This window comes from Lissotriton vulgaris, chromosome 6 (genome assembly GCF_964263255.1).
Source record: "Lissotriton vulgaris chromosome 6, aLisVul1.2, whole genome shotgun sequence".
Lineage (NCBI taxonomy): Eukaryota > Metazoa > Chordata > Amphibia > Caudata > Salamandridae > Lissotriton > Lissotriton vulgaris.
In genome coordinates this window covers 1269183350-1269200944 of record NC_141694.1, presented here as the reverse complement: position 1 = coordinate 1269200944, position 17595 = coordinate 1269183350, and the positions used below count along the sequence as shown (strand labels likewise).

General features: G+C 45.5%; 1 protein-coding gene across 1 annotated transcript in view; it reads right to left on the bottom strand.

Moving 5' to 3' along the window:
* Window positions 1-17595, bottom strand: part of SLC22A3 (solute carrier family 22 member 3) — an 821636-nt gene that overhangs the window by 67613 nt on the left and 736428 nt on the right. Inside the window, exon 8 of the mRNA XM_086927388.1 lies at window positions 2040-2148. Coding sequence (XP_086783514.1) covers window positions 2040-2148 — 109 coding nt within the window. The remainder of the gene's footprint in view (window positions 1-2039; window positions 2149-17595) is intronic.

Genomic DNA, 17595 nt, shown 5'->3' with positions numbered 1-17595 from the left:
CTTAACCTAACTTGTCATATGTTAATGTTTATACAATTATGTCTTAACGTAGTTTGACTCAGAAGAAAGCACATTGTTGTCCAAATTCTGAATGCGCATAACAATTGTGAGGCATGGCACTCATAATGCAAACCAAGTGCAAGAAAGTGAGGTTAGGTATCTGCAACACTGAATTCTCCATCTGTTTTTTAATTTTATTTTCCACACTTGTTCATACATTTTTTGACCTATTATTTGATTGTGCACATTTGCAGAATTGAAAAATCCCCAGCCTTAGAGGCACAGGGCCGAAACACATACTACTTTTCCATAATAACAACAGGCATCTAGAAATATAGAAAGGATACTCAATGAAGCTTCTACCCAATATTGGTTTGTTGAGACTAATTTTAATGTAGCATTGACTACTCTGATTATGACTTTATAAGAGGGTGCTCACACACTTACATAGGTGTATTTAATAGTCTAAACGAAATAGAATGCCTTACCCATTACTGATGGCACCAAAGGCATCGTAAGAACATTTGTTTTCATTTAGCTTTAGCTATTCAGGTATGGAACCAGAGAACTGGACTGAAGGTCTTATATTTTCAACTAAGGCAGGCACATTGGCCATTTATTTGACAAAGTTATGCAACCAAGAGCACTTTTGCCTGCTGGCTTATGAATGGACTGATGGACACTTCATTAGAGCGGTGGTTCAAGAATCACTGTGTTAAGAGGGAACTAAAGTACCCAAAATTGATGTAGGACTTGCAGCAAAGACCTGAACCTGAAGTTGGTTTGCAGTGAAATTCACATCAGATGCAAGCAGAGGCCATAACAGATGAAGAGTCTAATGCAGGAGCCTTTATATAAGATGCTGCCTCTTTTTGTCAGAGAAATTCCTGACATTAAATAAGATGAAGCAATAAAGCCAGAGTTCCCTTCTCCATCGCCGTCTTTGTGCAGCCCAAGTCCAGCTGGCTACGCTACATGTATTCAGGATGTCTCCTGTACCCTTTGAGCCACTCCCCACTATGGTAAGCCTCTTCTACAGATTTGGGGACATAAGTGCCTCTATCCCCAATGGCTCTGACCCCCTAAGGCCTCTAACCCAGATGCCTCCTCATATTCCAGCTTCTAAGAAGAAATCAATGCCTCCTAAGGCACCACCAGCTCCAAGTAGGAAGAAATCATCTAAGTGGTTAAGGAAAAAGACAAGAAGGAAGCGCCCAACTCTGAGGCCCTGGGCATTCCTGGTAAGGGTTTACATCCATTCAGAAGTAGTCTTCCTTCTAACCCTTACAATACTGATGCTGGTTTGTATTTCTTAAATCAGGATATCTCCTGGTGAAGACCTATCCAGACCACCTCTATCCCTTACCCATCTGGCCCTTATTCAGAAGAAGTCTCTTTCTTCATCATGGTGGTACAAAAAGCAGCAGAAGCCTTGGACTTGATTCTACTATTGGCAGAGCCAAATCAAACATGTTTACTGAAGTCCTTCAGCAATCTTGATCAGTTGTGGAACCCTGGCTTTTCTTCAATGGCATTGGGCGGGAACGTGTACTTACTGTGAGGGGAAAAAAACCCAGAGGACACAGACCTGCCCTGGGTAACCTGAGGTTTTTTCTAGTGCACCTTTCACCAAAAAGTCTAGTGTCCCAAGCATCTTCCTCGAAATTGAACCCAAATGCCTTTCTCATGGCAAGTCTTAACATATAAATCCGATTCTCTTTGGGGCATGGGAGTAGGACCTGTGTAACTGCATACACTGTTATCTTGAAATGTCTATTAAACATATGAATTTTAGCCAATTTTTAGACAAATTGTGCTAAAATACCCGTTTGCACCCAGGCTTTCTTGGAGAGGCCTGGCGCACGGAAATAAAATTCCAGAATTTTTCAAGGTGTACATAATGAAATCTTCCAATGATGTAAAAGTAAGTGAGATTATTGCTGAGAAATGTCGGGCAGCACTGCAGCTGGAAAGGAGGCGATAAACCTCAGTCAGTATGCAATACAAATTAAAGTCGCATAGAGGAGAAATTGAATTACCTTAACGATGTTGGATATATTTCAGTATTTACAAAATACACAATTTCAAATGCCATGGTGATCCCCAAACGTCCTATCGTAGCAATGGTTATCTTTAACCATATTATGTCTGTAAGAAAGTAAATTAAGTCCAGTCAGGAAACAATGCATGAAATATGTTAGAACACAGTGAAATCCAAGTGCACATATGCCTGACAGTGATGTGGATTAAATTTCAAAGCCTTTACCTTTAATGGGTTATAAGAGTGATGTAGCGGAAACTGCTTTTTATTTGTAGGGGTGTATTATAATCACACATATACAGCGCACCCGCATATAATCATTTGCCGAGTTAACATGGAGTGTTAGAATTTTTAAATGTCGTAACGTGAAATGTGATGTATTTAGGTCATTTAATAGTAACCTGAAGAATTAACGTAGAATGTAAATGTAATTAACTGAAAACATTAACGTGAAGAACTCATGTGGTGCAACTGACAATCCTTCATTTATTGAATGAGTGTATTATGTGTCATTTTTCATGTAAGTAGGAGTAGTAACTGAACGTGTTTCAATCTCTTATGCAATTCTGTAAAGCTCATATGCCATTTTCTTATGTGAGCAAAATATTGTAGGCCTGAAATACAATTTCCCTGGAAGCTCTCGCTTTAGAATTAACAGTTTGATTTCCATGTGTGCTGTGGATTTCGTTCTTTCTCATGTTTTGTGTTGCTGGTGGAAGAAGAGCCCTTGTTATATAGAATAATGTCTTCAATTTATTGGTCAGGCAAGGAGAGAAGGAGATACATCGTAAGCTTAAGCCATTAAGGGAAATTGTTGTGTTTTAACACCGGAGAAGGCCTGGAAATCTAGGTCAACATGCTACAGTTCAGGAACACCGCTATCCCATGGAAAGTTACCTATGAGATCTCGTGTTCAGAGCAGATAGCGAGACCTGCAAGGACTCTTGGGAAAAATACCTATAATAATGTAATGCTAAAGTAGGGAAAGTGCCTGTTTCTTCTCTGCCTTTGGATAGAGAGCACCTTAGAACAATCTTTGTCTTGATACCTTTATGCTATCCGATCCATCAATGATGGAGAGACTTCATATGAAGACTACACATGCAGACACCTTCTTATTCCTTTTCCTGAGAGTGCTTAAGTAGGGATGTCCTGTTAGTGTTAATGAAGGGATAGATAGATGCTTTAGTTTCATCAACCATCGATGCAGGGGAATTTGAACTCCTGCTTTCTGATCCTTGGCATCCTGCTTCTTGAGTTAATTGTTTTGTGCATGTTGCATCACCTCCATTTTATTCACAGATTTGGCTTTATGCTGATTCCCATGTATGTTTAAACTCTCATTTTGAGGTGTCTTTATGGTCAGTTATTTTTGGCTTTGTAATGAACTAACTAATTCTACGTAGTTGTCTTTGGTTACTATGTATTAAGAGAAATTCCTGTTGAATTGATTGGCATTAATAAAAACGTTCTCCCCTCTACGCTTTCATGCTGCTAAAAAGAACCATCTGATTGTGATTCTTGGACAGGTCCAGAACTTATGGTCCCTGCCCTCTCAAGAGTTCGAGCTTTCTGATGTTGAGAATGTGCCATTGGATAGTTTACAGTTTGCAAAAAACTGTACGGCTATGTGGATGGTTGGTAGGAAAGCAGATGATAATGAGGCTCCTTGTTTGGGGTCACTGGCTCAGGCAGGTGTTTTGATTAGTGGGGCAGGGAATAGGGGAAAGAAATGCATGGCTCCCGCTGTGGCGGCCGGCAGAGGTAAGCGCAGTGGGGTGGGGCAGGGTGCAGCATGGGGGGAAGCCAACGGACGGCAGAATAACTGTTATTTATTTATTTAATTATACCTATTCTGTTGCCTGTTTGACTTCCCCCGCTCCCATCCTGCCCCGCTCCTGACTCACCGTGCATACCTGTTCTGGCCGCCACTGGCCTCCCCCAGTGTGTGATGGTTTTCCACTCAGTCTGGTTGCAGGCTTTGTATGGGGTAGGTGTACCATGCCTGGGTCTCAGAAGGTCTGTTGGGTAAAAATGTGGGATATTTATTTATTTATTTATTATTGACATTTATTGAGCGCACAGCTACCCCCAACGGGGGTGTCCCGGCGCTGAGGAATGCGGAACAACGGGGCAGGACTTAGTGGCCTGAAAATAGGAAGGTTTTCAATTTGCCCCTGAACTGAGCTTCAGTGTCAATAGTCCTAAGACTGATGGGCAGAGAGTTCCACAGCTTGGATACTGCCACTGTGAAAGCTCTGCCTCCCTTTCTCGCATAACGAAAACGAGGGGTTGACAGAAGGTGAAGGTGGTTCGATCTGAGATTGAGAGCGGAGTGGACTGGTTTTAGTCTGTGACTCAGGTATTTAGGGCCTTTTCCATTGAGAGCTCTAAAAGCTAGTACCAGGGCCTTGAATTTAACACGAGCCGTGATCGGTAACCAGTGCAATTTCTTCAAGTGGGGGGAGATTGAGTGTCGATAGGGGACTTTGCAGATTAGCCTGGCAGCGGCGTTCTGCACTATTTGCAGTCTGTGAAGCAGATAGGCAGGTAGTCCCACATATAGACTATTCGCGTAATCTAAGTGCGACGTGATTAGGGCATGTGTCACTGTCTTCAATGCTTCCTTGGGAAGGAAGGGGAGATTTTTCTTATCATATGAAGTTTCCCAAAGCATGCTGAGGTGACTTTCTGAATCTGGGTTTTAAAAGATAAATCATTATCAAATTGAACTCCAAGATTGCGGGCCACCGTCACCGGGGAAGGTGGTGGGTTGAGTTCCACAGGCCACCAGGCGGAGGGGGATAAGGGAATCGTTAGATTAAAAAATAACACCTCAGTCTTGTCCGTGTTAAGTTTTAACGTGTTTGAAGTCATCCAAGCCACGATATTGGAAAGACAGATTCTGAAATTGTCAAAACCAGAGGGCGAGTGATCTTTAAGAGAAAAAATAAGCTGAGTATCGTCAGCATACGATATCACTCTTACCCCCAGAGACTCAATTACCTTTGCTAGGGGTGCAACATAAATGTTAAAAAGAGGGGGCTTAGAGCAGATCCTTGGGGCACCCCGCAGCCAAGAGGCTTCCTGTCTTTGGACCAGAAAGGACGGCACCAGACTTGTTGTGTGCGGTCTGTAAGAAAGGAAGTAATCCAGGCCAGAGGAGTGCCGCAGATCCCCATCTCACGGAGTCTATTCAGGAGGATGGCATGGGAGACCGTATCGAAGGCCGCAGACAGGTCGAGGAGCACAAGCATGGCAACCTCTCCCCTGTCCACAGTCTCCCGCACGGTCTCCACCACCTCTAGAAGTGCAGTCTCCGTGCTATAGCCGGTCCTAAAGCCGGATTGCGAGTCATGTAACAGGTCATGGCTTTCAATATAGTCCGATAGTTGTTCCTGTACTATTTTTTCCAAAATTTTGGCAGGTTTTGGTAACAGGGATATCGGGCGGTAGTTACTGAGAACAGCAGGGTCCGCGTCGGGTTTCTTTAAAAGGGGGATGAGGATTGCCTGCTTCCAAGTCTCCGGAAACTGTCCTGATATAAGAGAGGAGTTCCATATTGATAGCAGAGGTTGCACAATCGCCGGAGCAACTGTGGAGAAAACTTGAGCAGGCATCGGATCTAAGGGAGAGCCTGATTTACATAGTTGAAGTTTTTTCAGTGCAGTGTCTAAGGTGATGGATTTGAACGTCCTGAGCCTCTTATCCTTGGGCCTGAGATCGATAAGAGGTGTGTCATCTGTATCAGGGTTATGCACTGTATTAAAAGAGGCATAGATGAGAGTAATTTTCTCATGAAAGAAATTGGATAATTTGTCGCAGAGTTCTTGACAGGGCTCTGTCTTGTGCAGAAGGGCAGAAGGGTTGGTGAAATCTTTTACTACTTGGAAGAGTGCCTTGGCACTATTATCTGCAGATTTAATTTTACTGGCGAAGTATTCCCTCATGGCAGTCTGTTTGAGTTTGTGGAAATTTTTTAGTGCCCCTCTGTACCTTATTTTGGCGGCTGGGTTGTAGGTACGACGCCAGAGGCGTTCTAGCTTTTTACATTTACTTTTTTCTTCCCGCAGCAACTGGGAGAACCAGGGAGCAGACGGCTTGGTTCTGGCTGAAGAAAGGGTAGTGAGGGGGGCAATGTTTTCAATGGCCGTAGTGATGTATTGATTTAGATTAGCAACATCCTCATTTATATTCGCGGAGGGCTGCCATTTGAGCTTGGCTAAAGCAGGCTCAAGCTCCTCAAGCGTTACTTTAAACCACTTTCTACCCGTCCTCTCCAACCTACAGACTGGGGTCACAGTAGTGGCGAGTTTTAGGTTAAAAGGGATAGTGAAGTGGTCCGACCAAGTGGTCCCCAAGGATAGGGACCTGCAAAGAGGGAAATGAGAACAATCCTGCAAGCACAATACCCTCGGCCTTTAGGCATGTAGTTGAGGATACTGCCAGAGGTAATTGGTGCTACAGATTCAACTCTTCCCAAAATATAACACTTCTGCTTTATACAGACACTAAGGGGATCATTACGATGGCAGTGAAACCGCCACTGGCAGCCTGCCGCTGTCTGTTTTACCACCATCTTGAAGGACTTGTCCGCCGCCATATTATGATGGCGGGTGGTGTGTTGGTGGGCACAAAGTCCGACTGCCTTGGGTCCAACCACAGGCAATCGTTATGATTGCCTGGCGGACCCACCAAGCCTCTCTAAAATGGTGGTGGTGCCTAGTAGGCACCGTCCGCCAAATTACCATGCTATGTGATCGCCAGCCTTTCCATGGCGGTGAAACCGCCATGGAAAGGCTGGCAGGGATTGCATTTGGGGACCCGTTGTGAGCCCTCCTTGTGTAGGGGGAGATGGGTGTGCACTGGAGGGTACCATTTCCATGCACCAGATGCAGGCACTATGTGGTGCCTGCCACGTAGTGCAGGAAAACACGCAACATGCATTTTTAGCATTGCGGCGGGTGCTGCTGGCTGATGCACCCGCCGCAATGGTAACCATGCAAGATGCAACCACCACGGTGGCGGTCGTATTGTAATCGGACGTGCGGGACCGCCGGCTTACAGGCGGCCGGTCCCAGTCCCCGCTTCTATGGCGGACGGACATAAGTCCGTCTGCCATCATGATGAGCCCCTAAAATGTTTCTATGGGCTCCCTTAACTTTAACCTGCCCAGAATGTCAAACTGCGAGAGGTAATAATAGCAGGATGAGGAAGAAGGATGAGGTCAGAGTGGAGGCAAAAGAGTTAATCAAATACTGACAAAGAGAAAGGAAAATAATGAAAATGGGAGAGTCAAATTGAGTAACAATAAAGTAATGAGTGGAGGAAGAGCAAATAGACACAGAGGGGAAAAAGGGATGGGGAAAAGATCAGGACAAAATAGAAGAAAGAAACACTAATGAAACCAATTGAGGAAAGAGCGAGCGAAAAAAGACATACTAATGAAAAAAATAAGCTTGAGAAGAAAAGCAAAAGGAAATAAGTAAGGCGGTGGAGTGAAAAAGGAAAACGGTAGACAAAAGGTGAAGGAATGTAAATCGAGAGAGGTTAGGAGCAGAGAAGTGTTAATACGTTAAAAGCAGATGAGTAGGAGGCAGAACAAAGAAAATCAAAAAGAAAATTCAAGGGACGGAGATACATTGAAAGTTTATTTTACAATAGGAGGGCATATTTGTAATCCTAAACAAAATAGCGTGGTTGAGAGTAACTTTATATTCTGGAGAACAGTTTATTCATAAGTATTCAAATATTAATTAATTCTAGTAGGCCTTCAATTTTCCTTTTAAACATACCGTTTAGTGCACTGTTGCCAATTACTTTGCAGGCAAAAAATATAGAAATTAAAACTTTCCACATGAAAATTCTGCACAAAATGTTGTATTTTAAAATTTTCCTCAGCTTTAGCGAGTTTGTTAGTTCCACAAAGTTCTAAGAAGCTTTTGTAATTTCTAAGAAGGCAATCTCTTTGAAATAACGAAGCATTTCATGTTGGTCTTGGACAGTTGCAGAGGAAGGCATCCTGAAGCTTATTCCTCCACAGTGCTCTCGAAGGCGATCCTCACAGTCTTCTTCAGTATTTTAAATACATATCACATAATCGGTCATTCATGCAACTACATCAGATGTCTGACATCAAAAGGTCTTTAAAGCTGATTCTTTGTGTTGTGAATAACCCTACCAAACAAAGAGTAGATAAAGGTGATACGCACATGTATGATACACGTATGTATGTGTGCACCCAATCATAATAATATGATGTAAAAAATCATGAATTCTCCAAAACTTTTAAAAACAGTTTAATAGTTAGCAAACTTGAACAATAGTTAATCAATGGTTACAGTTTCCATTTGGCCTAAATATTTCCAGTAATTCAGATTCTCCTCATATTTTGCCCTGGATTTTTCGTACGAGATTTTTTTGCTAAAGGAATTTATCTGATTTATTTTTTGCTTGTCAACAAAATCCATATTCTTATTTCATGAGACAACCATGCACAATTTGTACTGTAGCATTTGTCTACAGTTTCCTCTCACTTTCAGGATCTCACAGGACTTTCATGTTGTAGCTGAAGAGGTTACTACAATCTTTGTGCATGTGTGGTAGAGAATTATTTTTAGAATGGTGTATGTGGGAGGAATGTTCACATTATACATGAGGATTGGAAGTGTGCTTCAAACTTGCTGCAAGGGACATGTAGCCTATTCAAGAATGAGGTGAAGCAGGATGATGTGTGAGGGATACAGCCACGTTTGGCTATCCCTACCATAGCACATTTACTCTATAGTGTAGACTGAGTAAATTAAAATGAGATCAGGTCTGGTCCATTCAGAATCAGTAAAACATTCTCTAACAGTTACGCTTCATGGCCATCGTTGGAATGTAATGTTTGCTTGAATCCATGATCGCAGCATATAGGGTTAGGCCTGTTATGTTTGCAAAAAGAAAAGCAATCTAGGAACACCTTTAACTGATTAACTCTATGAAAGAACTAACTAAGGGGCATATTATCAACGGCCAGTGATAATTATCACTGGCCGTGCTTAGCGATAATTTTGTTATCGCAGGCTATATCTGGAATTTATCGAACTGGTAGCACATTATTAACAACGCGTTTCTCCAGGGCGATAAAAATTCCAGAGATAGCGAGGTTATCGCCGTTTTGCAAGGAACATGGTTTTCCAGCGATGTTCCCTGCAAAACGGCGATAACCTTACTGATGAGACCCACAGGGTCGTATCAGTATAATCCACCCCAATGTTAGGGGATAGGTAAGTCTGCATTTTAGCAGGCATTAGATTTTGGAGAAAACAGCGTTTTTCTCCAAAAACTAACGTGTACTAAAATGCTGGGGCAGTCTTGTAAATATTGCGATGTGAACATCAGCAAAATTTGAAAGGTAGTCCATCCGGGGAACGCCCAGTGACGCCCACTTTGCATCTCATTAGAGATGCAAAGGGAGGCGCTGGGAAAAAGGGTGCTAACATGCGATTATGCATGTTAGCACCCTTTTGTAAATAGGGCGATAGTTTTATCTCTACTTTTTTGGCTTTTTAAGCCAAAAAAGTGGAGATAAAGCCCTTGTAAATATGCCCCTATGATCTCAAGATGATACCCAGCTGTGTTTGACACACCAACAAGCTCCCTGGACTATGGAGCAGGGCTGACCAATTTCTGGCTTGTTGTATTTTTAATTAAAACTTTCACTTTAACCAATAATTGTGTTAGGCACACCTAATGGCTAATTCACATCCTGTCCTGGAATGTAATTGGGTTACATGATAAACTCAAGTGGGGGTCAGACAGTGGCGTAATGAAATGTGACAGGGCCCACTCCGGAGTCAGCCAGGAGGTCTCAGGCAAGAGTACTGTGCTGAGGGGGCCCCTTGAAGCTTGGTCCCCCGCACTGCGGGGACCTATTTTACACCTCTGGGGTCAGTAATGGATTATGAAAAAAACATACTTTGGATATCCTTTTGCTTCAAGAAACACATCTATTGGGCTCTAACTGCAGCTGTTTAGCAGTCATGGTTCCACATTTGTTTTTTTGTTTGGGATTTGTCCGCAGCTGAGGGGTAGCTATTGTCCTTCTTAAGAAATTTGCGCTTGTAATAACTGACGCACAGATGGGCTCATTGCACACATACATCATAGTGCGGGGGGGCTGGAGGGATGCATATGAACTCTACCTTCCACATCTATAGGAAAGTACCTTGATGATTTTGACTAAACATCTACTTGATGTACCACCGGGTATGAGGCTTATAGGTAGAGACTTCAACTTAGTGATGATCCCCACTATAGATATTCACAGCACTGCTGTCACAAAGGGCCATTAACTCGGAGTCCGTGGGTCGATTCACTGATTTTTGTTGACACGTGGAGATGCTAGCATGGCATATATACAAAATTTACTTATTATTCCAACGTGCATCATTCCCACTCATGCATTGACTATGCATTCGTCCCAGTAGCAGAGGTTCATTTAAGGTTGTGAAAAAAAATTTATGTGCATATTTTACATGACAAATAGTTTTTGTGAATTCCTATTTTTTAAGTTGCACGTAGTCGTATCAAGTGAACTGATGATGTTGCACTTTAAGTGGCAAATAAAGTTGGTTCAGAAGTGTTTTAAAGCCTAATTTAGACACATCATATTTTTTGAGTGAAACACCATTTTATTAGAAATGAATGTTGTTTTCTGCTTTCTCATTAACCTGCTCCTGCAAGATTCCCTTCCCAGAGACCCACTGCAAACCACCTCTCCTCAAAATTTCCACAGACCATAGCAAGTATGCCTTGAGCTGTTATAAAGAATGTATTGTGAATGAAACTTTTTTTTCATGTTCCCTATATATATCATGTTGAATGACTTCCACTGGAAGTTCCGGTGTGGACCTGCTAAAGGCATGATTTGCAAATGTGTTTTCCTAGAAAATTTTGCACTTTTGGGGGAGTGGCTTGGCCGCGAGCAAAGATGGCTGTGCTCTTCTGAGCTCCGCATTTTACTGTGACAAATCCTGCCATCTGACCTGAATCTGACGGATATTTGGTAATCCAACACACGCACCGAGATCCCTAGGGTACAGCCGACCGACGGAGCTGCGTTAAACCGAAGGAAAATTGCGCCTCATAGGAGAACAGTGATGCCAGGGAAACGAGCCAAGAGTCATGAGGCAGTGATCTGGGAAGTGGGCTGGAGTTCTCGAGGCCACAAAATCTGGCCCCAGAGTGACGACCCAGTGCCCAGAGAAAGAAGGTACTCTGGGGTGCTCGCCCGGAGAGGCAGCGGGATGTGCGACTAAGCCCCGACGGGGATTGCTGTGAAGGAGTGATGGAGTGTGCTCGGGCCCTGCCCGTGGAGGCAGCAGCGCTTGTCCCCCGGTGATCCCCGATGCCCCATGTTCCAGAAGTCCACTCCCATTGGCCCCTCCACCAGACAGATATCCTCGGTAGCCCTAGAAGAGGAAGAAAAATGAAGAGCAGGGGGAGTGGGAGCCTGCAGCCATGGTCTTAGCCTCCCTGGGGAATAGCGAGATGGTCCCGGGAGATTACCTGCCCGACAACACAGAAAAGTATCGTCAGACACTTAAGGTTAACGGGTGCAGCATAGGAGCCCTTAGAGACACAGGAGCCAGCATCACGTCCGTTAGATACACGCTAGTCCCGGAGTCCATGATCATCCCCCACACCTCTTGCAGAGTGATAGCCGCTGACAATTCCGTCCGCACCAGCAGGATAGCACATGTCCCGTTTGAGTGGGAGGGAGTTTCGGGCGATCTACGGGTAGCCGTCCACACGGACATGCCTGTAGACTGCCTCCTGGGAAATGACCTAGAGAGTTCGAAGTGGAAAGATGTAGAAAAAAGGACCCATCTAGAGATGTTGGGTCTGCCCTGATAGAATTCACTTCTCGATGCCCCAATCATCCTTTCTCATATGTAAGTTAGCATCATATGGCTAACTAATGAAGTTCGTATATGTACCTATGTTGAATTATTCCATTTGCTACCTTATTATTCAAATGCTTGTGCGAATGTATTAGTTCCTTAGCTTAGCCTGTGTGCCGCCATTTTGTGTATTCCTCTGTGTCCGCGAGCCTCACTCGCTCATCTACCCCTCCCGCAGGAATAGAGAATTTCACTAAGACAGCAGTTTTCGTTTCTCGGCTTACTGTGGCCGAAACTAACAAGTCTCGTTATCAGTAATGTTCTCATGCCCCAGAGACGCTGAAGCCTAGCTCCATGGCCTTGAGTAAAGATAGCGATGTTTCTTTTGCAGGTGCAGATGCCTGCTGTATGATGGCATTGTTCACTGGTCTGGGTTTCAGTAATTTTCCAGAAGGGGTGTACCCTAAAGGAACTGTACTGCATTATAATGTATTGCTGTAATGCGGAGAGTCAGTCCTCTCGTTCGCACTCCTAGGAGTGAGGTCGGACAGGGCCCTCTCATATGAGTGTTATTTGGCCTAATAAAGACTTTTGCTTATTCTTCTCCACTGTCCGGCTGACTTCCTGTATAGTGACTATAGGTGAGTGTGGTAAGTCACTCGGGTGGATTTGAGCCACGCTTATCAGATGGCGCCCGAATAGGGACCCCGCGATAAGGATCTTTCTCACCCGTAAGTGGGTAGCAGAAGACCGGGGACCCGCTGGTCGGCACGGTGGGCCCGGGTACCCATCTGATGCCGAGCTTGGTTCTCGCAGCGCTGCCCCACCCTGCTGATCGGGAGAGGTCCCGGTTTGGATCTTACGCCGGGGTCCAGAAGGCGGAACTCGAAGCTGACCGTGTTGGTCCTGGCAGCCGGAGGTGGAGAACGGTAGAGGTCGGTGCCGCCTACGGAAGGTGAGTGGTCCACCTGTGATTGTTTCAGGAACCGGAGTGTTCCGGGAGACTAGGGTGTCTCCAGTGGTTTGAGGAGCTGGTGTGCTCCTGGGGCTAGTGTGCTCCGGGGAACTCAGAGTGCGAGTAAGCGCTCTGACAGACTTGACGAGGTTGGGGGAATATTAGCGATCCGACCGGGTGGTACTGTGGAGAAGGCGTGGCTCATCGCGGGTGGACTCCGGTGCTTGCCCTGAACTCCTAGAGTGGCGGTTCAGTGGAGGTGAGTCCTGGGTCTCCCGTGGTAAAGTGCGCAGTGATCCGTAGTGCCGCACGGGGAGCGGATTTGTTTCCCCATCCTCAGAACAGTTAGTGTACTGTTCGGTCTGCGGTAGAGTCCAGGTTCCCCAGGACTTGGTCGACGGGCCTTGTCCCATTTGGTAATACGTGTTTGGAGGTATTGTATACGTGCGTGTGTGGTTTCCTAATGTATGTCTATATGTGTGTATAAACGAGCTCGAGCTAGCGACTCAAGGTAACGCAGTCTGTGGAGAAGTGCTTCTTTCACACCGAAGTAGAGATGCCGTGTTTTAGTAAGTTACGATGTTTTGGATGTTGTTGTCGACCCTCAGATACTAGACTGGCCGAGAGCCAACCTGCACCCCCTGAAGGCACTCCAAGTTTTGATATGTATGTCAAGCATGGATTGGTCCCGCTTTTGTTTGGTACTTTGTGGCACCGGTACACTGCTGATAATGTGGATTTACAATGGCCTTTAACGGGTTCCTTCGATGAAGCTAAATTGGATTATTTACAGGACAAATTGTTTGCTAGGCGTAGCCGTCAGAGTATGTTTGATTTTTTGCGAGTGTGGCAGAAAGAGGCCAGGAAACGCAAGTTGAGAGACGAGAAAGAGGCTTATAAAAAGTCCACTCAGACTATGGCGCAGAAGGCGAGAGAACAGGTTGGAAATGAGAATGCGCTACGCATGGAGCGCTCAGATAGACTTTGTAGGTTGAAAGAAAATAAAAGTTATGTAGTGCGAGAGGACGACCCAGATGAGATGGAAGACATTTTGAATACCCGACCCCCTCCCCCTTATGCCCCACAGCCCTTGTACCCCTCCTTGCCAGTTCCGGCCCCCATTAGTGGAGTTCCGGGTCCTTCAGCGAGTGCTCCCCAACAACCCCCGCCCTTGACACCCCTCGTTTCTTTACTCCAGACCACTTCACCCACACCCTCCCAATTTTCCTTGGCACTCCCTACTGTTTCAGCTAGTACTACCCCAAGTCAGGAGATGTTAACGCCGAGTCGAGGCGCAGGTAGTGCATTGCTCTCACAGGTACGGAAGTTGCTTACGCGTTCTACAGTCGGTTTAGATGAGAAGAGTATGGTGGCTAATCAGGCATGTCAGTGGGCTCGGAACAATATTTATTCGTTTGAGGACATTTGGTCCACTATGAAGGATTTTGAGCCCTTGATGCAACAGCACGCTTTGTGGCATATGTCAAATGTACTGATACCGCTATGGGAACAGGGGTATGGAGGTGTGGCTCCAGCGGTTTTACGAGACATACAGGCCGGAGCCTATAGAACGAATACCGGGGTGAAAGAAGTGATGAGTAGTTTACGTGCCCTATTACAATACAGAAATGAATTGCCCTCTGCAGGCACACCCCATTTTCCAGGTCTACATCCTAATCGCAAGGTGCACCCTATTTTTCATCCCGAGATCCCCGAGTTGGTAGATCGAGTCACGAGGGCTGTCACCAGGAACAGGATAGATGCGCATTTCCAGGAGCAATGGGTGTATACGCCATGGAAGAGAAGTGAGATATTATCATTGAAGGCTCAGCTACCAGATTCTAGAAAGAACCCGACTGCCTACTACAAAGAGTTAACAGAAGCTGCGTCTTCCACTGTAATGACTTTGGCTGATGTTGAATTGTTTTTCGGGCTCTTGGTCCCAGTTGATGTGTGGCGGCAAGTGAAAGGTACTGACCATGCGGAAGAGTTAGGAGGTACGTGGCAGGAGTTGCAGGACTGGGATAAGGAACGTAAGCCAGGGGAGAAGCCGAAGGCTGAGATTTTAGCTTTACCGGGGCGCATAATAAAATACATGCATTCTCTCATTCCCCCGAAAAAGGTAGATTGGGACAAGTTGACGGCATGTAAGCAGAAAAAGGATAAGGCAGTCTCTGACTTCTTTACGAGGTTTGAGGAAACGTTCATTGACTTTAGTGGGCAAGATGTGTCACAGGATGGAGGGCAGCGGCTTTTTGTTAATAGGTTTGTCATGAACTTATTGCCCGAAATTTCAGCGAGATTGCAAGCGTCGGAGAGCACGTGGACAATGTCCTCTCCTTCCGGTATCCTTAGTATGGCGCAGTATTATGAGCACAGAGAAAATGAGAGTAAGGACAAGCAGGAAAAGAAGGCTAAGGATTTAAAGACAAGAGTTTTGTTGCAGCAAGTGGCTAGAGGTAGAGGGAGAGGTGCAGCGCCGGGTCGTGGTGGCGGTTTTGGAGGAGGTGAGAGTAGGGAAAGATTGGGACCGAATCAGTGTGAGAGGTGCAAGCAGGAGGGGCATTGGTGGAGGGATTGCCCACTGCTTCAGTCGAACGCTGGTCCAGGGCGAGGACGAGGAAGAGGTAGTGGTGATTTTGGGAGACAGGCTGCACGGTCGGAAGGAGGCGGGAGACCGGGAGGAAATTACTTTGACAATGGTGCAGACAGACAACAGTTGCAGAGGGGCGGTGGTCAGTACTATAACGATGATTACTCAGCGGACGATCTGACGGGGTTCTCCCACAACTAGGACAGCGTAGGACAGAGCATGGGACCAGTACCTGTGGAAGTTGATCAGAGGGGACCCTATGTCGAGGCAGACTTATTGGGGTCTCAACAAAAATTTCTAGTGGATACGGGTGCAATGAAAAGTTCAGTGGCTCATTCTCGGGTCCCAGGGGCGGCTCTGTCTGGCAAGAATAACATCTCTGTGGGTTTCGCAGGTACCCCGGTGATTAGCCCCATTTCTAAACCTCTCACGTTGACGATTGGCCCTTTCACTGTTGATTCACCGTTTCTATTGACATCGAATTGTGGAGAAAATTTGCTGGGCTTAGATCTATTGAAAAGGTTGCACGCCACCATCTGTTGTTCCCCAGATGGCGTGTACCTTACTTTGGGCCCGGATGTCGCCCGCCCATTACAGTGTTTTTCGAAAGATGACCCATTACCACTTGAATTTCAAGGCTTACCCGACAGCTTGTGGGCTGTCAATGATACAGATGTAGGTAAAATGGATATTGCCCCGGTGACCATAAGGGTGAAGGTGGGGGCAAAATTACCCAGGGTTCCACAGTACAGGATTCCTAGGGAGGGAGAGAAGGCCCTGTTACAAATAATACAAGATTTAATACGGTCTGGTGTAGTGGAAGAGACGGATTCGAACATATGTAACAGCCCTATTTTACCTATCCTTAAAAGACGGTCACCTGAAGCTACTGATAATACTCCTGATGTTTATAGGTTTGTGATTGATTTGCGCCACGTAAATAGAGTAGTGGAGCCACAATACCCGGTGGTCTCGGACATCACTACAATATTGACAATGATTCCCCCTTCTGCTAAATATTTCTCTGTCCTGGATTTGAAAAATGCTTTCTTCAGTATTCCAGTACATGAGGAAAGCCGTTATCTCTTCGGATTCTCATTGGCTGGCCGAAGCTTCCGCATTAAGAGAATTCCCCAGGGATACACTGAAAGTCCGAGCATATATAGTCAGGCTCTAAAGGCACAATTGGATGAACTGGAACTTCCACCTGGCAACGTCATGTTGCAGTATGTGGATGATATCCTGATAGCGTCGGACGACGAGAAGGGTTGTCGGGATGCTACTGTGAAATTACTGCACCATTTGGCAAAAAGGGGGCATAAAGTATCCCTTCCAAAGTTTCAATATTGTCGAACGGAGGTAACCTACCTCGGTCACCTCCTTTCGAAAGTGGGGAGGAGATTGACGCCAGAGCGCATAAAAGCTATCAATAACATGAAGGTACCTAACACGCAGCGAGAGGTGCGCGCATTTTTGGGCATAACATCGTACTGTCGCCAGTGGATACCTAACTATGCGTTACTAACAAAACCCCTATTGTATCTGACTACCAAAGAAGTGTGCGAACCCCTACCCTGGACCCCCGCATGTCAAGAAGCGTTTGAGTCACTAAAAACGGCTTTATGTTCTGCGCCTGTTCTTGGAACACCTGATTACCAGAAGCCTTTTGTTCTTTACGTACATGAGGCGGAAGGTTGCGCGTTGTCTGTTTTAACTCAGTGTTACGGGGGGAAACAGAGACCCTGCGCTTATTTTTCTGCAATGCTCGACAATGTGGCAAGAGCGCTGCCGAGTTGTCTGAGAGCCACGGCGGCTGCTGCGGTCTCCATAAGACAATCGGCAGGGCTCGTATTGGGATCAGATCTCACAGTCATGGTACCGCATGCTGTGGACATCTTGTTGAATAGAACACAGACGCAGCACTTAACTAGTGCTCGTCTTACGGGTTATGAGATGACTCTTTTTGCACCCCATGTTACGATCAAAAGGTGTGCTACATTGAATCCTGCCACATTGTTACCTATCCCCACAGATACAAAGGACGATGACATACATGACTGTCTGTTTAGGACAGAAGAGGAGACAAAGGGGAGGGTGGATCTGACAGACAGGCCCT